This window comes from Erinaceus europaeus, chromosome X (assembly GCF_950295315.1).
Source record: "Erinaceus europaeus chromosome X, mEriEur2.1, whole genome shotgun sequence".
In the NCBI taxonomy this organism is placed as follows: domain Eukaryota; kingdom Metazoa; phylum Chordata; class Mammalia; order Eulipotyphla; family Erinaceidae; genus Erinaceus; species Erinaceus europaeus.
The window spans coordinates 2233034-2256806 of record NC_080185.1 but is presented as its reverse complement, the minus strand read 5'-3'; the positions used below and the strand labels follow the sequence as shown (position 1 = coordinate 2256806).

The 23773-nt window shown below is 58.0% G+C and overlaps 1 protein-coding gene across 5 annotated transcripts; it reads right to left on the bottom strand.

Annotated features, from left to right (window-relative positions):
• Positions 1 to 99: 99 nt before the first annotated feature.
• On the bottom strand, positions 100 to 21160 carry HAUS7 (HAUS augmin like complex subunit 7). Of its 5 annotated transcripts, none has more exons than XR_009547659.1 (12): positions 21014 to 21160; positions 20476 to 20591; positions 16419 to 16486; positions 14800 to 14861; positions 8511 to 8602; positions 8208 to 8348; positions 8029 to 8125; positions 7582 to 7794; positions 6795 to 6909; positions 4435 to 4539; positions 1325 to 2581; positions 100 to 312 (listed from the first exon to the last, which is right to left on the bottom strand). XR_009547659.1 is itself a non-coding variant. In XM_060183595.1 (10 exons), exons 1-10 carry the CDS (start codon positions 21116 to 21118, stop codon positions 134 to 136), a joined length of 1188 nt encoding a protein of 395 aa, XP_060039578.1. In that variant the 5' UTR covers positions 21119 to 21160; the 3' UTR covers positions 100 to 133. The 5 variants fall into 5 exon arrangements, 1 of the variants encoding a protein (XP_060039578.1); XR_009547658.1 differs by having other exon boundaries at positions 1325 to 2569; XR_009547657.1 differs by lacking the exon at positions 1325 to 2581.
• Between the last annotated feature and the right edge of the window lie 2613 nt (positions 21161 to 23773).

Here is a 23773-nt window from a genome sequence, read left to right as displayed (position 1 = left end):
CCCAGAATGGCAGGAAGCTCCAGGCTGGGACAACGGGAGAGCACAGTGGATGGCAGAGCCAAGGGGACAGTGACACAAAAGCAAAAAGCAGGCCAGATACAACTTGTGACAGCATGGTTTCCTCTCTCTGGGTTCACACGGTCCTGTTCCCCTCGGCCCCCTCCCCCACCGCTCCCCCAGGCACCAAGGCTGACACGGAGGCAGAGGCCGGCTCCTCGAGCTGCCGGCCACAGAGCCGCTGACTGGTCGGGGCCCTGGGCAGCCTGTCCCTGACGACCTTGTACTTCTGGGTCAGCTCTTCCATCTTGGCGGCTGAGGAGAGAAGGCAAAGAGCAGTGAGCACGGGCCCCCAGCTCCCGCAGTGACAGACAGCCTGGCTCGGCTCCGGGCACCCCCACCCAGGGCTGAGGCGGACATGGAGATGCAGACCCTGTGGCTCGCTTTCCCAGGCCAGTCCCCTCTGCTGGAGGCATGGAACTCCATGAACTGTGATGGTCCTGGAGCCCCCCACCCACCCACCCTCCCCCGAAGGCGAATGTGTCACCGGCGACCTGGCGTCTGGAGGGGCACACCTGCCTCTCACAGTCCAATGTCCGGAGAATGGCCACCGGGCCCACCGTGACCCTCCCCGGCCCTCCCCTGGCACAAGTCACAAGAGGGGCAGCCCCTCTGACAGCTGCCCTCAGCCTCGCCCGGGAGTGTAGGCACGATGCAGGCTGCGGGTTCCTACAGAGCGGGGTCCTGGCCACCTCTCCACTTGTCGCCACTCTCACCAGGGCGGGTGCCAGGACGAGCGCCTCGGTTTTCACCAGCCTCCTCTCCCCTGGCCCCAGTCAGGCTGCTCCACCGCCCACGGGCCCAGGCTGGCAACAGACCTCGCCTTCCCTGACTCAGAGCATGGCGAGTCCCAAGAGGTGGGGAGCTCACTTCAGCAGGCCCTGTGGCGGTGCTCCTGGGGTCTCGGTGCTGAAGTCTGGAAGTAGCCCAGGTCCACACCCCACCTTCTCCCCGCCCCGCTCCCAGAGGCCCGCCAGTCGCCTGTCAGCCCTGACAGAACCGCCGCCTCACTTGGCTGCCTAGCTTCCACATGGATCGGTTAGTGAGCACTCCGCAGCCGCCCTCAGCTTGCTTGCTTTCACTGCTCTTCCATAGTTCTCCAGGCGCTCTGGACATGCTGCTGAGTGTGTGAACTCTCTGGACGGCCCTCGGGAAGGTGGATCTTGGCAGCTGGCATGCAGACTGGCTCTGCTTCAAAGTGTCAACTGCTTCCTACAGGGTCACCGCAGGAGCCCCTCGGAGGACAGAAGAGTTGGGTGTCACTCACTGGCTTCACAGTGGAGCAAGGGAGGGCCTGCCCCAGCTAGCTGCTCCCTGTCACCCTCCTGGGCTGCCAGGCCACCGTGCCTCTGCCAGGCAGAGCTCAGGGCGGCCTTGTGGCCGCAGCTTGCTCCATCTGCTTCTTTTGGCCTAAGGTCACCAGCCCTCTCTGGACTCCAGAAAAGCTGCAGTCTGTCTGTGGTGGGTACCCGTCCCCACAGTGCTCACTCACAGGCTGGCGGCCCTGTCAGATGCAGCTTTTGTGGCACCAGTGGCTCTGGACACTGGGGAGATCACTGGACCGCAGGGCCACCCCGTCGTGATGACGGATGAGGACAGGACAAGCTGTCTAGCGGATGCCGCAGGCACACCCTGCCTTCAGACGTGGGTACACACAACCAGCATGCGGCTGCTGACTGCCAGGGGAGCGGTCAGCTTCCTTTTGCACTGGAGGGAAGTCACCCCAAAGCCGAGCTCCCCTTCCACAGGGGACTGAGGAGCCCTGCAGAGCCAGGCCCCGGATCTGCCCTCAGGGAGGGAGGAGGGAGACCGAGGGGGGCCGAGATGAGGAGGGGATCGGCAGCCTCTTGGCAGCAGAGCAGAGCAGAGCAGAGGCCGTGACGACATGTGAGGTGGCCCACGTGCAGGGTATTACTGATCACTGAGTGGTGAACGCATCTCGTTACTGGCAACCACACACACGCGGGAGAGTCCCAGGGCTGGCAGTCAAGGAGAAATGCTAGAGGACATTCAGCACTGGAGGCCACGGGCCGCAGGACAGGGCCCCTGCAGTGTTCACGAAGACGCGACCAGTGGGCGCAGCTGGGGGCTGCTAGGAAGACACGGCCGAGCCAAGCGGAGCCAGAGCCTGAGAGTCCGGGCACCACAGCAGGGTGGGGGCACGGCCTCTGAGTTCAAGAGGCTGCAAGACGGTGGGGCAACACGTTCTAAGTGCCACGGAACACAGTACCCACAAGTCAGACGTGTCCTTCATCTGGCCACCAGACGAGCTCAGACCCAGACAAGGCCTCAGACGACGGCAAGAACAGTGAGAGCAGGCCAGGCAGGCCACAGTGCTGGGGTGAGGGGGCCGAGGCCCGTCTTCTGTCCCGGAGAAAGGTAAGTGCGCAGCCACTGGGAATCCGCATTGGTGGGCATCCACACACGGGGCTGGAGTCCGCACACAGTGACACTCAGAAGCGGCAAGGAGGCTGGAGGCCTGAGCAGCACATTTCCTACTGACGAGATTGACCTGCAACAAACCCTCAAGAGAAGATGCCAAGTGTAACCCCCGGGGCAAGCGCTAAGAAAAAAGTGAGCTTCCAAATAGAGTTAGAGGGACAGTAGATAGCTCAGCCAGTAGAGCGTAAGCTCTGCCCTGTGTGGGGCCCTGGGTTCCAGCCCCAGCAACATGTGGGAACACAAGGGACTGCACTGGGAGAGCCCCATGGCTGGTGGAGTAGTGCTGTGGTGTCTTTCGCCTCTGTTCTTCCTTCCTCTTGACTTTTCAGAGGGGGTGGCAGCTCAAATGCCCAAGGACCTGGACTCCTCCCACAGGGCCACACACAGACAGGCGAACTCCACTCCCTGCGGGGATCAGCTCACAGCAGACGAAAACCACACTTCATACCTTCACTTCCAACACTGCAGTATCGCAATTCAATCCCAAGAGAAGTGGGGAACCCAGCAAAAAGCTCCAAGAACCAAGATGGGAATTCAAAGGGCACACTAGACACAGGACTCAAGAGAGGGTCACCCCAGACCTAGGAATGATGGGATACAGAGCAGAACAGCAGACACGAGCCCAGCCTCCCCGGTAAAGCCGAAGCACTAAGCAATCCAGGCCAGCCATGGAAGAGCACACCGGAGGTCTCTCAAAAGCAGCTGCCTGTGACGGTTCAGGGCCCGATACAGCACAGTAGCAAGAGCTCTGGACTTGCAAGCACAAGGTCCCAAGTTCCAACATCATATATATCACAGCGCTCTGGTTCTCTCAAAATGGGGGTCAGGAGGTGGGGTGGTGGTGCACCAGGTTGAACACACATGCTACAATGGCCAAGGGCCCGGGTTCAAGCCCCCCGGTCCCCACCTGTGGGGGGAAAGCTTCACGAGTGGTGAAGCAGGGCTGCAGGTGTCTCTCTGTCTCTTTCCCTTTCTATCTCCCCCCTTCCTCTTGATTTCTGTCTCTGTCCAATAAATAAAGATAATAAAAATTTTTTAAAAAAACCTGGGGCCAGAGGACACTCAGCATGTAGACGGTCCTCAGCGCACTGGCCTGAAGCATTCTTTCTGAAAGCACTGCTCGCTTCTGGCTTGTGGTGGTGCATGAGAGCATGTTGCGTAACCACAGGAACTAAAGCAAAGGGCGGGGAGGAGCCGAGAGCTGGCTCACCAGGTTAGGTGCTTGTTCTGCAATGTGCGTGACTAGAGCTCAGGCCCTGGCACCTCACAAGAGTGACTATTGCAACAGAGGAAGCTCTAGTGCTGTGGTGTCACCTCTACCCTCTATCTGAATAAAAAAAGTTGCCCAAAGCAGTGATATCGTGAACGCCTCAGCTTCGGGCTCCACCAAAAAATAATAATAATAAAAAAAAGTCAAAGAACTGGCTTTACTTTTCTTTCTTTGGGCTCATTTTACTATTTAAGCTCTCCCCTCTTTAAATAGTGCTATTGCTATAGTGACAGGGAAACAAAGAGGCCAGAGAAGCCGTAAGTCTCATGTTAACTCTCACTAAGGGACACTAATGAATGCAGGCGACAGTGGAGGGCAGAAGCTTCCCAGCAAATGGCGCCAGGACCATTGTTATCTCCCAAAGTTGGAATGGCAGCTCCTTGCTGGCACGCGCGTGCGCACACACATACACACACACACACACACACACACACACACACACACACACACATCAGCTCAGGGAGGGGGGTAGTGCCCTGAAGGTGAGGGTGGGCCACAGAGGAGGAGGTCACAGGAGAACAATCCCCCAGCAGAAGTCAATGCCTTTAGCCAACAAAGCACACAAAGTGACGAGCTTGACATCGAGAACCCACAACAGGCGCGGAGAGCGAGGCTGCATAGTGGAAGGGACACCCGCAGCGCACTGGGCAGCAGAAGGCATGCACCCACAAGGAGACAGGGCCGCGCATCGTGAGGAGAGAACAGCACTTCAACGGAGGAGCAAGAACTTCCACGACACTTCAACAAAGCACATCAAGCAACCTCAACCGCTGAAACACACACGAATCGTAAGAAATGAGTCACGCTAAGCCCAACCCCATCACTCACCTACCAGACACTTCAAAACCAGCCTCCACCAAGTGTGGGCAGACACTAGCGCAGCGGGCCATCCCCTGTGCCACTGGGCGGGGGCAGACGGCCGACAGAAGCGTGGCGAAGTCCCACACTCCCAGCCTGCAGTCAGTCCCTGGGAGGACATTCTTGCAGCAGCATCACTCACCCAGCCCCCAAACCAAGCTGAGCCATGTGTCCACATTGGCCACGTGGCTGCAGAGCCAGGGAGCCACTATGCAGCCCCTGCTGCACTGCACTGCTCTGCACTGCTCTGCACTGTACTGCTGCCCCGCCATGCGCACCGCCTGCTTCGGGGCCTGTCCTCGGCTGCTTTCTTCCTGCACCAGCAGAGCTGGGTGCCTGTTGGCGAGACAGGGTCCACAGCCTCAAACTGCCCTCTCTGCCTCTTCATGGGCAAGGTCTGCTGGCGAAGCTAAGCTAAGCTCCACAGCTGTAAAATGACCACCCTGCAGGGACACATGCGGTGGCGGGGTCTCACGGGTGGGGATGAGCCCAAGGCAGCACTGCAGCTGGCTGGAGCTGAAGGCTGTGGGGCTGCAGGGTACTGGGTCTAGGTCACGGGGCTAAGTCCGCTGTGGAACGCAGACAGCCTGCCGCGGTGCTGGGAGAATGCCCAACCATGTCTTGCTTGTGTTCGCTAGAGCCGGCACTCCTAAAACGCCACAGATCTTTTCTGAACTATGTGTTTACACGATCAAGACGGCAAGTGGTTCTGAATAAATGTTTAAAGTCAACACAAAACCAGACTTGTGGGACGTAGTGGGCAGAAACCCCAGCCTGGCGATGGCTGGGACCTCCGTCTTGCCCACACACACACTCGGGAGCACATGGTGCCTCACATGCACAAAGGGCACCCACAGGAGGCACCCAGGAAACAGGCACCTGGGAGGGGGAAACAGCAGGAAGCTCACAGACCCCTCCCGGCTGGCTTCCCCCGCTACACGTTGCGCGTGCACCTCCAGCCACCATCATCCCGGCCAGCTCACCAGACATGCCAGCACGAACCCAGGCATGGCCCGGGGGAGGTCAGGCACCATGCCCCCTTCGTGAGCATGGCCCAAGCATGTCCACGTGGGGCACGGGCTGGAGCAAGCACCTTAAAGCAAGGGTATCAAGCAGCTCAGAGCGGCATCGAGAACATGGGAACAGGATACGATGGGCTGTGTGTTCTGGCGACACAAAACTCGACACCGACAGAACAGGGACAGACAACAGAAAAAGACAACAGAACTCTGGCACTGACAGCCCCGTGCTATCAGCTCTTGGATCAGATCAAGAGTCACTCATTTCCTCCAACCAGTGACTTACTTGACAGAGGCAGAGAGAAGTCGAGAGAGAGGGGGAGATAGAAAAGGAGAGAGGGGCCAGGCGGTGGCGCAGCCGGTTGAGCAAACACATCGCCATGCTCAAGGGCCTGGGCACAAGGCCCACGTCCCCACCTGCAGAGGGAAAGCCTTGTAAGTGATGAGGCAGGGCTCACCCTGCAGGTGTCTCACCCTCCCTCCTTCCCTCTGTCTTTTTAATCTTTTTTATCTTTATTTATTTCTTGGATAGAGACTGCCAGAAGTCAAGAAGGGGAAGGCAGAGAGGGAGAGAAGCAGAGAGACACCTGCAGCCCTGCTTCACTACTTGTGAAGCTTCCTCCCCACAGATGGGGACCGGGGGCTTGAAACCAGGTTCTTGGGCATTGTAAGATGTGTGCTCAACCAGATGTGCCACGACCCGGCCCCCTTCCCTCCCTATCTCCCCCTCCCTTTTTGATTTCTGACTCTATCCAATAAATAATAGATACAATATTTTAAGGAGAGAGGGAGGGAGAGAGAGAGAGACAGACAGACAGACAGACAAAGAGATACCTGCAGCACTGCTGTACCACTTGTGAAACATCCCCCCTGCAGGTGGGAACTGGGGGTTTGAACCCAGGTCCTTGTGTCTGGTAACATGTGCATTCAACCAAGTGCACCGCCCCCTGGACCTGAATGACTTCATTTTATAGTCAGTCAAAGCACTTTGCAAGGTAAGGAAAACCTCCAGTGACAGCGAGAGAGAGAGCAGTGAGCCGGACCCCAAACTCAGCGGAGCACCATGTCCAGGAAGAAGGTGGAGGCGGGCCGCGCAGGGAGCGTCCCCAGGCCAGCCGGCCTCGCAGGCTCGAGGGGCAAGTACGTACCTAGACTCATCATGTAGCTGCTGCCGCCCCAACAGATCTGCTGGCTCTGCTGCTGCTTCACCATCTCCATGGCTTGCACTGAGGTGTCAGCAACCTCCATGATGGCTTTCAAGAGCTGGCGGAGGAGCCAGGGGCACTCAGTGTTGGCGGGTACCCACAGCCGCGCTGGCTGCCACCGGCTTCCCGAGCCTGGGCTCTGCCCCAGGTCCCAAGTGCGGCCCAGGGTGAGAGCCAGTATCACCTCTTGTGGCCCGCCCAGTGGGGAAAGCTAAGGGCAGGTGGGCCGGCAGGGCACAGTGGGTGCAGGCCGAGTGCACCCACTTGCCCGCCCGGTGCGGTCATCACAAAAGCGTGGCGGTCTTGGAGGCTTTCTGTGAAAAGCCTGAAGCCAACACCGGGCAGCCGTGCAGCACAGTTCCACCATGGCACACGCACTCAGCACGGTGCCCGAGCCAGCAGCCCAGCATCCGGATGGGTCTGCAGCACAGAGCTCAAGGTCCAGGCAGCCAGCTCCGGGCATGGGGCTACTCTGTGTCCACCCGGGCCGGGATCCAGCTGCACGTGGGCTGCAGCCCCGGGTCGTATGCGAGAACAGAGCGTAACACACTTGGATGGATGGCGACACTGAGACCAGCATCGGAACGAGGGTCTCTGGCATGCAGGCGCAGACTCCTCTGGGCCAGCCCTGGGCTCAGCTAACACCCCTGGGCACTTCAGTCACAACCCTCTCCCAGGTCCCACACTGCGGGCCTGGAGCCGGACCCCCAGGCCAGTGCACCCGACGTACCTGGCTGCAGGAAGTCAGCATCTGGTAGACGGCTTGGACGACGGGGCCACACGGGTGCAGGAAGGGGCTGGAGCGCTGGCAGCACACACGCAGCTCATCATCGTACACTTGCAGGAAAGCCACCACGAGCTGGTGGAAGTCCGAGACAACCAGGCGCAGCTTCTGGGCCAGGGTGCTGGAGTCGATCCTGCTCTCAGCTGCCAGCGGCGCACCCTGTGGGAAGCATTGAGGGCACAGAAGAGGAGCAGGCCTCAGCGGTTCTCCCGGGAGTCAGGCTAGGCGGCAGCCCACCGTCGGCCCAGCGCCCGCCTGCCAACTCCAAAGACTAAGAGCCCACCCCTTTGGCGTCACCCCACAAAGCTGCACAACATGCTGGCCTGAGACACAAAACCTGTTTCTCGGGCTGGGCACTCACTGCAGCCCAGAGCCTGGAACAGGTGCCCTCACCTCCGCCCGAAGCGTCCGCAGCTGGTTGGCACTCTCCTGCAGCTGCCTGGCCAGCTCTGCTACCTTCCTCTCCTCCACATCCTCAGCGGGGCTGGCGCTGCAGGAACAGAAAGGGATAGGCCCACAGTCGCTGGCCCCGAGGATGCCCCGGGGCAACACAGAAGTGGAGGGGCACGCACCTGGACCACTCATCACTTTGCATGTTCAAGGGCCACGGGTCACACGTGGGACTCAGAAGCGACTGCAGGTGGGGGCTGGAGAAGAGATCTCCCAGCAAGGCCTCGTTCTTCTCCCCAGTGTCGTCAAAGCACTCAGTCACACTGCAAATGCCCCCAAAGCCAGGTCATGCTGAGGCCCGCAGCCAACCCCGGGCCCTGCGAGCCCAGGAGAAGCGGGAGAAAGGACGCTGGCCGCCTGAGCCTCAGGGGATGGGGAGCCCCACTGGAGACAGCACGGCAGCAAGGGGACCCTGCAGCAGGTACCTGGTGTGGCCGGTGTACGTGAAGGTCTGGCTCCGCACCGCATCTATCAACTGGTCCAAGTACTGCAGCTGCTTCTGGGCACAGGCCCGGCCCTGAAGGGAAGCACACATGCACCCGCCACCAGGCACTGCTGCCACGGCAGGAGGGGGTCTCTGGCTGGCCGCCTCGAGGGCCCTGGGCTTCAAGGTTCCCACCTGAGGCCAGCATGGGGGCACATGGCTACGCTGGCAGGACTGAGGGCTCCAGAAGCGGCGAGAACGCCCAACTCCATGCCCTGGGCCTGCCCGCGGCTGCCGGGGCCCCTTCACTTCCTCTCAACGTACCCAAGTGGCAACTTGAAGGGGGGCCTGGGAGAAAGGGGTGTGGGTAGGGCACTAGTGAGCTCTAGAAGGGAAACAGCGTCAGGATCCTGTCACTCAGGACCTCACCAGGCCTTCATCTCCAGCCTGCACGCTGTCTCTACGACACCCCTGACGGGCAGAAGAGCTGGGCGCCTGGCTCAGGGCTCTGCCGGCCTGGGGGGAGCTGGTGCCCTGGCAAGGAGAAGGGGCTGGGCCTCAGGGGTAAAGGCGCAGCACCCCAGTCGAGGGAGCCTCTGTGCACGTGACTCATGCACCAGCCTTCCCGAGTAGCCCCACGTGCCCACCAATGGAAGGGGGCAAACCCACCTGAAACACGGGGCTCAGATTCTTTCTGTGTCCCTCTCTCTTTTCCTGTCCTTATCTTAAATTATAGAAGAGAAAAATTAGGGGCTGGGCTACACAGTGCAATGGGCTGACAGCATGAGTTTCCATGAGCAAGGACCCAGGTTCAAGCCCCCCAGCCCCCACCTGCGGGGGAAGCTTCATGAGCACTGAGCCGGTGCTGCAGGTGTCTTTTTCTCCCTACCATCTCTCAACTTCTTTCTTTTTCTATCAAATAAACAATAAATTCGGGCCCCAGATCACATCAAAGCGATGGAGTTTACAGTCAACAACATTTATACCCCTTTCCCAGATTTGGGAGCTACTCTCTTCCCTGATCCAGCTTTCTGGTCCTTTTCCCAGCCATGACATCATCTCCCCAGACAATAACTCGGATTTACCTGCATATCAGATGTCAGACTTAGGAAAAAGAAAAAAAAAAACTAGTATAGCCACAGGCCCTGTGGAATATAATTAAAATAGACCTACTAGCTATCTACAAAACGGAGCCCCCCCCCCCCCAATTCTTCATCTGCACTACTCCAGCCTTTCGGTTCATGATCAGTCAACAACCTGTTTGGCTTTATATGTTAACTCTCTTTTCAGCCACCAGGTTCCTCCAGATGCTAGCATGATGTCAACCTGACTTCCCTGGACAGACAACCCCACCAATGTGTCCTGGAGCTCCGATTCCCCAGAGCCCTGCCCCACTAGGGACAGAGAGAGGCAGGCTGGGAGTGGATCTACCTGTCAATGCCCATGTTCAGCAGGGAAGCAATTACAGAAGCCAGACCTTCCACCTTCTGCATCCCACAATGACCTTGGGTCCAAACTCCCAGAAGGTTAAAGAATAGGAAAGCTGGGAGCCGGGCAGTAGCACAGTGGGTTAAGCGCACGTGGCGCAAAGCGCAGGGACCGGTGTAAGGATCCCGGTTCGAGCCCCCAGCTCCCCACCTGCAGGGGAGTCGCTTCACAGGCGGTGAAGCAGGTCTGCAGGTGTCTGTCTTTCTCTGCCCCTCTCTGTCTTCCCCTCCTCTCTCCATTTCTCTCTGTCCTAGCCAACAAAGACAGCAATAACAACAATGACAATAAACAAGGGCAACAAAAGGGAAAAAAAATAAATAACGGAATAAATAAGAGGACGGTATAAAAGGTGTAGAAAGAGCACTTAAAAAAACCAGCAGCTTCTGCTAAGAACTGCCTAGGAATAAGGGGAAACCTATCACTCTGATCCAGAGCATCTATGAAAATCCACAGCAAAACAAAAAGGAACACACGCGACATGGACTCCCTGGGGCAGGCCAGGTTCAGCCTATGAGCAGAGCCAGGCAGAGACGGCCACTCCTCCCACTCTAGCCATACACTGCCCTGCAGCTGCCAGCCTGAAAAACCAGCAAGGAAATGCGATCAGAAACCCATCGCCATTTACAGGTGATGCGATCTAGAAAGTTCGAAAGAGTCCCCTGCAACTATGAATAAATTTAAGCTAGGTGGCAGGAGCCAGGAGCACTATGCAGCAGTCAGTTCTATCCGTACACATGCGGAAATGAACAAGCAATACAAAATAAGTCAAAAAAACAACTCTACTTACAACAGTGCTGTCAAGGATAAACCGCCTAGGGAGAAAATTGCAGAAATGGCAAACCCGAACGCTATAAAACTGATTTGAAAGAAACCAAAGGAAACCCACAAGTCAATAGAAAGACACCCCCACCCTACAGTCCAAGACTGTAAGACCCACAATGGTTGGCAGCAGCAGCCCCCCCCCCCCAAAGAGATTGACAGATTCCACATCAAAACCCAGTCACTGACTTTTGTTTGCCAGATCGGCAAGCTGATTCTAAAATTCATATAGAAATCGAAGGACGCCCTGACATGCCAAACACACTGTTTGAAAAGAACGTAACTAGAGCCTGGGAGGTTCAGCTTTGCCAGCTCAAGGACCTGTGCAAAGAATAGGAAAGCTATCAAGGGAGGGGCTGGGATACAGAGTTCTGGTGGTGGGAATTGTGTGGAGTTGTACCCTCTTATCCTATGGTTTTGTCAGTGTTTCCTTTTTATAAATTAATAATAAAAAAAAAGAGGAAGAAAGGCGAACACAGCAGGATCTCGGGAACGGCAGAGTAGTGCTCCGCTCACTCTCCACCCCAGTGCCACTGAAAAGAAAGATAGCTGGAGCACTGATAGCTTAGCAATAGCTAATGAGCCAGGCAGTGTGGCCCGACAACAGCACACATCCAGAGACTGAAACGGAGCGAAGGGTTCATAAGAGCCTCACGCCGACAGGTAACTTCCTGGCAGCAGAGGCGGGAGAAGCCACTGGGCACAGAATGGTCTTTTCTTTTTAATTTTTTTATTATCTTTATTTTATTTACTGGATAGAGAGAGCCAGAAATTGAGAGAGAAGGGGGTGATAGACAGGAAGAGACAGAGAGACGCCTGCAACACTGCTTCACTACTTGCAAATCATTCCCCCTGTAGGTGGGGACTGGGGGGTCAAACCTGGGTCCTTGTGCACTGTAACATGTGCGCTCAGCCAGGTGCGCCACCACCTGGCCCCAGAAAGGCTTTTTCAACAGACGGTTCAGGGACAGCGGGATGCCTTCCCACGCTCAACAGCAATGACCACAGCACACACAAAGACCAATAACAAACTCAGCAAAGCTGGGAGAGCTACAGCTACTCACAGCTTCAAAGAAACCGTAGGTGCCCACTTTCTGCTGTGAATCTGGCAGTGGACCTGCAGGACAATGAAAGCATATGTACCAAAAGAAAGCAAAAGGCTGGCCAAATAGCTCAGTGGGGCAATCTGCCACCTGGCCACATGCATGACCCAGGTTTGAGCCCGGCCCCTGCCACACCGAAGGGAGCTTCTGTGTCGTGGCCTCTTCCACTCTCTCTGCATCTCTGTCTCTATTTAAAAATAAGAAACTGAGGGGAGTCGGGCGGTAGCGCGGTGGGTCAAGCGCAGGTGGCGCAAAGCCCAAGGACCGGCCTAAGGATCCTGGTTCGAGCCCCCGGCTCCCCACCTGCAGGGGAGTCGCTTCACAGGCGGTGAGGCAGGTCTGCAGGTGTCTGTCTTTCTCTCCCCCTCTCTGTCTTCCCCTCCTCTCTCCATTTCTCTCTGTCCTGTCCAACGACATCAATAACAATAATAACCACAACAATGTTAAACAACAAGGGCAACAAACAGGAAAATAAATAAATAAATATATATATATAAATTTTAAAAAGAGGAAAGTAACAACAGACTTCATCCCAACTAAAAAACTTCTGTGCCCCAAAAGGACACATCAAGAAGACGTGAAATGCAATCTGTACAATGGAAGAAAGCCTCGGAGGCCAAATGTCGAGAATATGTTGCGTTTTGCTTGGAAACAAAGAGGGAGGCTGGGCCACGTGGGCATGGCTGGCAGGCGGATTAGTGCCCGGCTGACGGGTGGCATGGTGTGGGACACAAGCTCGCCAGGACTTGCAGAGACGTCTAAGGACAAGTCTGGCGGAAATGCGCCCCCTGTTCTGCTCAAGCGTCATGGAAGCTGAATGCTGGGAACAGGACGTCCGTCGAAGGGCTCATGATGCACGCCGCGTATCTGGCTAGATCCACCCTTCCTCCCTCTATTCCCTTACTGTGCTTTTAATAAATCAGCCAATTTTATAAACCCCAGCAAAAAAGAGCTGTCTGATTGTTTGTTTGACAAACAGCAAAATACATACAGATGGAGAAAGAGTTCACCAGGCAGGGTGCCTGCATAGCCACGTGCAAGGCCTGGGTTCAAGCCCCTGTACCCCATGGGAAGGGGCATAGCACAGCAGGAAGCCGCAGTGCCGTGGTGTCTCCATCTCCCTGTCTGAAGCAAAGAAAAGCAGTATAAGAAAGGTAAAACTCATGCATGTGTGAGACTCGGCGCCACAAAAGAAAAAAGCAAAAGGACCACAGCAGAGCCAGGGACAGGGTTCTGCCTGTCAGCGCACAGGACTGGCCAGGAGAGGCCCCAGGCTTGCCCCCTCAACGCCTGGCACCACTTCACTGCTCTGGTCTCTCCTCACTCTCTCTGAGAAAATAAGTAAAACCTCTCTTAAATAACTGTTACAATTCAGGGGGTAAACATGATAGCCTGATTAAGGCATAGGCAAGGGGCTGGGGAGTGGTGCGGCACTTGGTTGAGCACTGAGCACATATTATCACGTGCCAGGATCCACCCAGGTTCAAGCCCCCAGTTCCCACCCGCAGTGGAGAATCCTCACGCGTGCTGAAGAGGTGCTGCAGGTGTCCTTCTCTGCCTCCCACTTCCCTCTTGAGTTCTGTCTTTATCCAATAAACAATAAACAAATAAATAAAAGGTTGAAACAGGGCAAAAGGCTTGGATAGACGGAACCCGGTGGTGGTGTATCAAGTAAAGCGCACACATTACAGTGCACAAGGACCCAGGTTCAAGCCCTTGGTCCCTACCTCCATGGAAGAAGCTTCAGAAGTGGTGAAGCAGGGCTGCAGGTCTGTCTCTCTCTCTGTCTCTGTCTCTCTCTCTCTCTCCCCCTCTCTCTCCATATATATATATATATATATATATATATATCCCCTACCCTCTCAATTTCTCTGTCTCTATCCAAAACGAAGAAATAACAGGTTGAATAGACATTTTCTCTAAGCTCATGAACATATGCTCAGCATCTTTAGACACCAGGCAAATGGCAAGTGTCATCACCGCCCCCGCCCCCCTGCGCCAGGATGCCTGGAGTCACAATGACGAACACAAAGCAAACGTCTTAGTGAGGCCGTGGCATCGATGGAGCCCTGACCCACTGCTGGTGGAAACAGGAGACAGTGCGGTCACTTTTGGAAACGACTTGGCACTTCCTCAAAAAGCCAAGCGCGGGGTCTGGGAGATAGCCCAGCAGTGGTGATGCAAAAGGCGTCCTGCCTGAGGGTCTGAGGTCTCCTGTTCAGTCCCCGGCACCACCACAAGCCGGAGCTGAGCAGGGTTCTGGGGAAACGAAGACATCAAGAGATAAGGTAAGCACAGACTACACATGCCATAGCAGTCCCACTCCCGCCTCTTCAGCCCACACCAAGCACAGGAGCGTTCACACGAGGGTTCACACTGACAGCTCAAGCGCGCAAACATTCTTTCCACATCAACATATGCTGGAGGGGCCCAGTGGAATAAGGTCCAGAGCACTGGGCTGACGCCGACTCCGGTCAGAGGCATATTAACACGGCGGTGATGCTCCAGTTCGCGCCCATCCCGTGCTCCTCCATAGCTCTCAAAATGCTGTGGGGAGGGGCCCTGGGACTCGGGGCCAGCTCTGACAGACAGGCAGCGCAATCGGGGGGGGGGGGGGAGCACCAGGCCACCTGAAACAAGCTGTCAACTCCCCCATGGAATGCAACTGAAGACAAGGACCTACCGCTGTGGGGGAGAGGGTGTGCCTGACCATTTCTGGCATGTAAACAACTTACCACAGTGCCCGGGTGATAATATCGCCACCAAGGGCGTGGCCCATTGTGCATTTGTCCCTCTGAGTCAAAGAGCCCCCTTGGCCTCCTCAGTGGCCCGCCCACCTCAGCCTGAGGGATGGGGGTGGAGTCAGCTGGCCCCTCATACCTTCAGGAGCTCGTGGTCATCCAGCCCGCACAGCATTAGCTCGTGGCCCAGCTTCACCATCTCTGCAGGAGCACGAGGAACCTGTCACCGCACACACCCCGGAAGCGGAAGCACGTGCTCTTCCCTGGCAAGGTGGGCCCCTAGGGAGGCCAGGGTGGCAAGCAGGCCGGCTGGAGACACCACAGGTGCCAGGGCCATTCCTGCTGGGTGACCTGCACCCAGCCACTCCCTTTCCCTGGGCACCGTTTGCCCACCTGAAAATAAGGCCCCTTGTATAAGGGCATCTCTATCTGGCTTCTAGTAAGAGCCAAACAGCTGCGGAGTGGCTGGCAGAGGCCAGAGAACCTTCCAGACAAGCTGTGGGCTGTTCTTTCAGACACCTCTTAAGACCCAACAAGGGGCTGTGGAAACAGTATAATGGTGATACAAAAGGACTTTCCTGCCTGAGGCTCCAGGGCCCCAGATTCAATCCCTAGCACCAGTAACAGCCAGAGATGAGCAGTGCTCTGGTGTGTCCTCTCTCTCTCTCTCTCTCAAATGAAATATTAAAAAAAGACACAGAAGAGGGAGTTGGGCGGTAGTGCAGCAGGTTAAGCACACGTGGCGCAAAGCATAAGGACCAGCTTAAGGATCCCAGTTCGAGCCCCCAGCTCCCCACCTGCAGGGGGGTCACTTCACAGGCGGTGAAGTAGGTCTGCAGGTGTCTGTCTTTCTCTCCCCCTCTCTGTCTTCCCCTCCTCTCTCCATTTCTCTCTGTCCTACAAATAAAACTTGTTTTCAGAAAGAAGAAAAAAAAAGACACAGAAGAAAGACAGCCCCACTCAATCCTTATCTCCTTCCAGCCAGAATTGAAGAGGTGGGTGTGAGCTGTTTCCCACATGGGGAAAGTCCCTGCATGGCACCCTGGCATGCTCCAAGGAAGCTAGGGCCAATGGCAATCCTGCAGTAAAGCCCCTCTCCCACCCACCCCCAACCCGTGGCTCAGGTGCAGCAAGCAGCATGCCCATGTGAGCACCGCACAAGTGCCAACCATCCCTGCCCATAGCCCCAAGGCCAGGCTGAGCGTCCTCTCCTGTCAGGAGCGAGCTTGGACCTGCCTCTGGACTGTGTCTCTTCTCCAGTTCTCAGCATGGTGGCTGGAGAGGCCTGTGGGACCCACTGTAGGCCACACTCATGCCCTTGTTGGGCTTGCTGACTCCCTTTCTCAGGGCCCAAAGAACTAAGTGTCTCCCTGCTTGTGTCATCTCTCCTTTGTGGCTGGCATCAAAGCTTCCTGGGCACCTTAGCCAGTGCCACACTGTGGGCTCCATGAACCCTCACTGTGTCCAATGCCCCCACATCTGCTCCACACTGCCACTGGGTAGGCAAGGCTGCAGAAGAGAAACTGAGGTTGGGAATGGCAAAAGGTCAAGAATGTGGGTATGTGAATCAGAGTCTGGGCCTGAGGGCTGTGCCCATCAGGGAGCAGGACGACACCTTCCTCTGGTCACTATCCCTGAGCAGGAAGGCTCCAGCCACATCCACAGGGCGTGTTACACGCAAAGGCAAACACAGGTCCATTCACACAAGCCTGGTTCAGGGCCTGCCCGAGCCTGCCTCCACTAAGGGATGGCACCTACCTTGGATCTTCACCTCAGCTGGGGCCATCTTCAGTGAGTCGGACTTGTCCTGCCAAGAGGGACAGACCCTACAGAGAAAGACACAGTCAGCGGGCCACAGAGGGTGGCCATTAGGCACTAGCACGCCTGGCTATGAAGCCCACTCGGCGCCAGCGAACTCTCACTCTAAACGGGGCTGTCCTTGTTCCGGGACTGGAAGAACAAGAGCTTCAGTGCAATCCTTAGCAAGACCCCAGGGACATTCTTCAAGTGAGCATCTATAAAGAACAAGTACAGATCGACGAAAGGGGGGGAAATGGTCCAAAAAAGTGGACCAAAGGAGTGAATAGTTTTCTAAACATGAAGGATACATGGCCCACAGACACATGAAGAACTGCTCCACTGCACATATCACTGGAGAAATGCAAATTCAAACTGCACTGAGATCCCATCTCACCACTGTGAGAATGACCTACATCCACAAACCAGCAAAGGACAGGTGTCGGAGAGGTCGTGGGACACAAGCGAACTCTGCTCCCCTGCTGGAGCAATGCAAACTGGGGCAGCCCCTCCGGGAGACCGCACTGACAGTCCCTCAACAAATAAAGATGGAAGTACATTACGGCCCAGCGACACCACTCTCGGGCAGCTGTTTACCCAGCGGACACTCAAACACCAACTCGAAGGGACGCATGCGCCTCTATGTTCATAGCTGCACTGTTCACCATAGCCAAAGGGTGGACACAGCCTACATGCCCATCAACAGCTGACTGGCTAAAGAAGCTATGGGACATATACTCCATGGAATACTACTCTGCAGTAAGAAAGATCTCGTGTCCTTTGGGACAAAATGAATGGGGCTGGAGGTGAGCATGCACCGCTAAGTAAGAGATGAGAGACAGCTACCAAATCATGTCACTCACATGTGGAATCTAGAGATCTGCAACACGTGAACCTGCAGAACTACATGACAGGTAGACAAAGGCAGAAGCCAACAAGCTAGCTCCAAGACTCTGTGAGAACTCTGGTGGTTACTGTCGGGAGGGCGAGGACACCAAGCTTTGGTGGTGGGTGCGGTATGAAACCAGACCCTGTAAAGTTGAAATCTCATAAACCACGATTAATCACAAATAAAAACTAGCTTGAAATAGTAATAATAATAATAATGGTGTGGATCATTCTATTTCAAGTTCATCAACGGTAGGGCAAAAACTCAAAACTTTTTGAACACCACCTCAGAAGTGTGAACGTAAGCACTGAAATCCACATTTTCATGATAAAAACTCAAACTCAGGCACCAAGGTTTCTCAGAGGGAGGCCAGGAGGGCCTCTTTGGAAGCGGGGCTGGGTGTCCACAGGCCAGGGCTGGACCTGCAGTGCCCTCCAAAGCCCTCCACCAGCAGGGCCAGGGCACTGTCATGGCACCAGGCGTCCCCTCATAGACCCCGGGGATGCCAAGGCTAGGGGCTGCCCGGATCAGGCGGCCAGTAAGTGTGCCCAAGTGAATGATGGAGGCCGCCAGTCACAGCATAGCTAGCCAGGGCTCAGCCAGGGGAGCACACAAGTGACAAAAAAAAAACCCACAAAAACTGCATAGGGCTACACTGCTCCTGGCCCATGGCAGCCAGCGGGGGTCTCCTGAGATGACAGGTTCCGGGGCTGCGCCTCCCCAGAGGAGAGACCTGGCAGCCCCAGCCTTTCACCCTCAGCCTGGCAGAGTCCCAGTGTGCCACACAAATGCGACAGGGGCCCGAGGCGCCGAGCTAAAACCAGACACAGTCACATGCTGGGAAGGAAAGGTCTCAGCTGCATGCCCACCTAGCTTGGCAGATCCCTCCGTTTGAGGAAGAGGCTCCCCTAAGCCCCCTGATATGGCCACAAGCCAAGGCAGCCTGCCTCAGGTAGCCATCAGCTGAGGAGCGTGGGAGACAGCATGGACGCCGCTTTGCGGACACTTACCCTACTACACCTGGCCCTGGACTAAGGCCCGCGCCCACAGCGCACAGCCAGAACAGACAGGGCTCGGAGCCCTCGTGCTGACTCAATAAGGCCGCCCCCCACTATGCCAAAGAGGGGCCTGCAGGGGAGGAGGCAGCCCTCACGTGGCATGCTGGGCCTGGCTGCCGGGGAACCGTCTGCTCCCCGCACTTGGAGGGAGCACTAAAGCCATCCAGCCATCTAGCGAGCTGCCCCTTGGCCTCAGCTTCATTACCCGGAACAAAGCCACTGAAGCTAAAGGGACCTGGCTGAGAAAGGTGTCACGAGAGCCCATGTCCCCCAAGCAACAAGGCTCAGGTATGAGCTAACCCGCCTGCGTAGAGAGCCCACGCCGAGCGCTGAGCAGGGCACACGACCTCCCAGAGACGGCCCCACCCCACACCCAGCCACCAGCTTTGCCCAGGAGAGAGTGAGCATGGAGGCAGAAGCCTTGGGGTGAGTGACCGGGAAAGAACACTCGCACCCCTCAGGGGTCCTGTCAACACCCGGCACTTCTGCCAGCTTGCGGTACCAACGCCCACTCCCGGCTGCCGCTTCAAAGGACTTGCACTCTTGTATTCAAAATGGTGCTGAGGGGGCCAGGAGGTGGCACACGAGCAGAGCACACAAATTGCCTTGCGTGAGGACCAGAGTTCGAGCCCCCAGCAAGTAGAGCAATGCTGCAGGCGTCTCTCTTTCTCTCTGTCCCTCTCTCTCTCTCCCCACATTCCGTCACAATGTCTGTCTCTAGCAAATAAATGAATGGCCCTGAAAGCCTTTGAGGACTGCAGCTAGGGCCTTCCCCCGCCTGAGGACTCCCAGTGACCTGCTCCCAGCCTCCCTCCCACAAGAGCCTCGTCTCCACAGTGTGAAAATGTGCTTTCAGCCTCCCTGCTCCTGGGAGGGCAGTGAAGCCCCCCCCCCGCCCCCCCCCCCCGCTCCAGGGCCGGCTGTGGCTGTCACGTGAGGCCCGTGCCCCTCTGAGCCGGCTCCCACAGTCTGTCCCGCAGCCTGCGACAACAGTCTCCACACTGGTCTTCCTGCTCCAGCCCCTGTCCCCAAAAGTCACCTGCCACAGGACCCGAGTCGCCGATTTCAGTCTGTGGCTGCCGGGGTCCCAGGCTTGCACTGCCCAGAGCACACGGTTCCAAGGCCTTGGCTGGGCTCCCGAGGCGGCACACGAGAGCACCCTCCCGCCAGCGTGCACCACACTCACTGTATGCGGACCCATCACCAGGGTCACACCAGTGGGCCAGCAAGGTGAGATTAGGACATGCGCCCACGTCCGGGGAGTCAGGGAGGATTCCTGGCAGGGCATGTGGCCAAGCACCCTCCTGGAGCCACAGCCTGGAGCACAGGGGGGCACAAGCAAACCGCACCGTGGCTTGGAACTGATGGGGTGGGGCAGTGCCTGGTGCCTGCCCCCCTGCATTTTGGAGAGGCGGTCAGGATTGTGAGCTGAGAGGCTGAGGGCATCCAGGGGGAGGAGGAATGTGCCTTGCTCTGGGCACTGAAGACTTTCTAAGAGAAAGACGGGTGTACTGGGTCTTTGAAGGGTGCGTAGGAGCCTGTGCGACATGCCCACTGCCAAGCAGCGCCCGCACAGCAAGTGCAAGCTGGCGCTGGGCAGTCCTGCCACCGGGCACCTGCCTGGGCTGGAAGAGAAGACGGGCCAGGCGGATGAGTGCAGGCGAGGGCCTGGCCTCCTGACAGCCCCACTCCCCAGTCATGTGCAATCCCCCAGAAGCCCGCGCTTCACCTGACAAAGAGGAAATTTTACGGCCAAGGATTCCGGGGCCAAGAGCTAGCTCAGCTGACAGGGCGCACAGTTTACCGAGTGGGCGGCCAGGTTTGAGGCCCCAGCCCCAACTAGGAGCACCTGCACAGGGGACTGTGACGAACAGTGGAGTAGTCCTGCGGTGTCTCTGCTAGTATCTCTCTCTCCCGCCGTCTCTTACCCTCTATAAAAGACGGTCCACAGAAAACAGCGGAGTTGTTCAGCTCGAACCGGGGCGGTGACTGGCCTGGCCTAGCCGGGCAGTGCGGGGGGGCGGGCATGGGGGCGTCTGGGAGGCCGTGCGGGAAGAGAAAAGTGCCTCACCGGGTACACAGCCACTCCAGGATCTCCAGGCGGTACTTGGAGGGGCTGCAGAGCAGTTCCAAAATGGTCGTGGGTTCTGAGATATGGAGGCCCTCCAGCAAAGGGCAGTTGACATCCTAAGCGTGAAAAGAGAAAGCCAGAGAGTCAAGAGGGGCTTGGGGTCCTGCCCGCACCCGCGCTCTCCCGCTACTCTCAGGCCCCGTACAGACAGACGCCTGCGCCCGCCACCAAAGCACACCCGCTCCGGGCTCTGGCAACCAGCTTGGGGCGAGATTCCCACTCCCGAGGAGCCACCGCAGGCGGGGCACCTGAGGCGGCGGGGGGACCAGGCCGACGTGGGCGGGGCCCGGCGCGGGGAAGTGCTCGCGCTCGTGCCCGTGCCCGTGCCCGTGCCCTCACTCGCTTCGTGCGCCCAGCCCGGGCTGTCGCCGAGTCCCGGGTGACACAAGTCCAAGTGCGAGCAACTTCTGCACCGGGCTCCGTGCGCGGCCCGCCCCTCCCGCCCCTCCCGCCCGGCGTGGCCCCCCAGCCGGGGCACCTTCAGCTTCGCGAACACGTCCGCGGCCGCCCTGAGCGCTCCGGCGTCTCGCTCGTCCTCGAAGCCTCCAGCGCCGCCACAGGCGCCCAGCCCCACGCCGGCCATGTTTCGCGGCCCGCGACGCGCACCGCCCACCTTCCGGCCTCAGTGGCCCGCCCGGCTGCCAATCACGCGCCAGGCCTCTGAGCACCCCGCCCCCCCCCCCCCCGGCCCGCTCTGCGCACGCGCAGCACCGCCCGGGAGGCGGGCGCCGGGGAGCGGGCTGGGCCAAGGGGCGGGGCGGGAAACGGCCGGCGCGCGAGGGGCCTCACCACGCCCCTACCGAGATGGGGACCCGGCCGCGGCGGCGCCCGGCTCTTCCGGCAGAGGGCGCTCCCGTCCGGATCCCGTCCTCCCTGGGAAGGTGACGCAAGTCGGGGGCAGGGCCGCCTGAGCATCCCGGCTGCCTTGATCTCCCTTTTGCCACACCCAGCTGTAGTCACTAGCTCTGTGAGTTCGAATCTAGCCCCACCAGCTGTGTGATCTGAGGCAGGTCACCCGATCTCCTGGTGCCTCGTGTAGCTATTGCGCCCTGTAAACTACCGAAGTCGGTGCTTACTTAGCACATAGGTAAAGGCACTTGATCCACTATTGCTGCTGTTGCTATCCTGTTGCTGCTGTTCCTGTTATTGCTGATTCCTTATTACTAAGCTGCGACTGCTACTTCCTCTGTCTCCTCCTAACCCAGTCTGTCTTTGACCTTCATGAAAGGATCCGTGTGGGTCTACTGGTGGGTGTTGAATCTACAATGACATTTGTCTGCCGGTCCCTCCCCAGACCTCTAAGGCCCCCAGCTCAGTGGTGGACCCTCCCTGGGATCTGGCAAGGAGATGGAGTAGAGTCGGTAGTCCAGAAGCCAGCCCACCTCGAGTCTCTCCAGAGCCTTGGTGCCCACCTTGCCCATCTTGGGGCAGGGATAGACAGGTCTAGGGGCAGTGTGTCACCTAAGTGTCCCCAAGGAGTTCCAAGAAAACAGGAAGGGCCCACCAGCTGTGCAGACCCTGGCTCCCTCCCCACCTCCAGGCTCGCAGTGGAAGCTGGGCCGAGAACAGGCAGTGCCCAGCTAAGGGGGCTGCCCGGCCCAGTGACTCTCTGAGGAACCCAGCCCCCTAAGCCCAGTCCACCTCCCATGCAGCCGTCACCTTGAGCCCTCCTGACAATTCAGGGCTGCGGGCACTTTGGGCTGGTTTCTCACCCCTCCCCCATTCTTGTTTTTCTTCCTTTCTTTTTAAAAACTTTCATTTCCACCACCGCCCCAGCTCAGGCATCCGAATTCTTGTGGGTTTTCCCGTGGATCTTTGCACTGGGCGTCTGGCAGGACAAACCGCGGCGGTGGCCCCCTCCTCTTCTCTGGAGGGCAGGGAAGAGAAGCCCCTGTGTGTTCTGGAAGCCGGCTCACCTTCCCATCACACTGTGCGGCCGCCTCACTCATCCACTGTGCCCGTGGCGTGGCGTATGTGGGACCAGGGCACAGGGCCATGAGAAGACTGCCTCTGAAGTTGTGGGCTCTGTCCTGAGAACCAGGCCAGCCCTGGCCTCGGGGACATGGCCCTCCCCATGTAGCCCGCACTCTTGCCGCCTCCCAGGCGCCCTCCACCATCAAGGCTGAAGGGCTGAATGGAAACCGGCTGTGGGACTGTCGAGGGGGACGAAAGGGCTGAGTGGTGGAAGCTTCTGGAAACATGGAGGTTCTTCTCCCAGAGAGCACTGTCAGCTCCCTGCACAGGGAGATGTGTAAGGACCAGGCACCAGGCATGCCAGGGCTGAGCTCATACAGCAAGCGAGTGTGGCCAACAACCCAGAGAACTCAGACTTAGGACCCTGGTTCTGAGGGAGGCCCAGATGAGTCCAAGGAAATGACCCACATGGGGCTCAGGGGAAGGGACCCCACAGGGGCCTGGGGTGGCCCAGGCACCGCAGGCAGCAAAAGTCAGCTTCCTGCAGTCAGGGGAAACTTGGCCACAGGCCCCGGCAGCGCCCCAGCCACGGGTCAGAGCTTGGAAAGCAGGTTGGAAAATGAGCCGGGTGGTGGGGGAGGTCACAGGAGGCCTGGCTTGGGGCGGGGGGGGGGGGGGGACGACAAGGGTGCCGAGGTGCACAGCCAGCCACTGCTTCCCCCACTCACCCCAGCCCGGAGCACCCTCTGAGCAGCAGCTGGACAGGGTGTCCAGCAGATGGGGCACCTGGCCACTGTGGAAGCGAGGGGGCTGTTAGGGTCTTTGGGCCCAGTGCAGGCTGGGTGGCGCTGCCCCCTCATCTGACTACCTTCTAGGTCTCTGTCACCTTGGGAGTCTGCTGGCACAGAGGATGGTAGGCGGGCTACCCTGGGCCCCCTCACTGCTGTGCCAGGGGGGCTGAAGAGCCCCAAGGGCTAGGTGGCCCCTGCCTCTTGGGCCCTCTGCAGCACCGCCCCCGACACCTACCCATCTGAGGAGCCTGTCGGGGAGCAGCCTGGCTCCCCAAGTGTTTGTGGGGTGTGCATGGAGCCTGGCTACCGGGCAGACTGGGGACAGGTGGGAGCTTTTTTTCCCTTTCTATTTTACGGAGAGGGGAAGGGAGAAAGAGAGACGCCTGCAGACCCGCTCTACCACTCATGAAGCTTAGCCCCTGCAGGTGGGGAGTGGGGCTCGAACCTGTGTCCTTGTACACGGTAATGCGTGCTCAACAAGGTGCGCTACTGCCCAGGCCCCTGCAGTGCTTCTCTTGTCCTCTTGTCCCAGA

Excerpts from the sequence above, each read along its gene's own strand:
- HAUS7 (XM_060183595.1), bottom strand. The coding sequence starts at position 21,118 with ATGGCCGGCGTGGGGCTGGGCGCCTGTGGCGGCGCTGGAGGCTTCGAG. Across the intron at positions 8,126-8,207 it reads CAAAGTGATGAGTGGTCCAG|CGCCAGCCCCGCTGAGGATG; the intron begins GTGCGTGCCCCT and ends CTGTTCCTGCAG. Across the intron at positions 7,795-8,028 it reads TGCGGACGCTTCGGGCGGAG|GGTGCGCCGCTGGCAGCTGA; the intron begins GTGAGGGCACCT and ends TGCTTCCCACAG.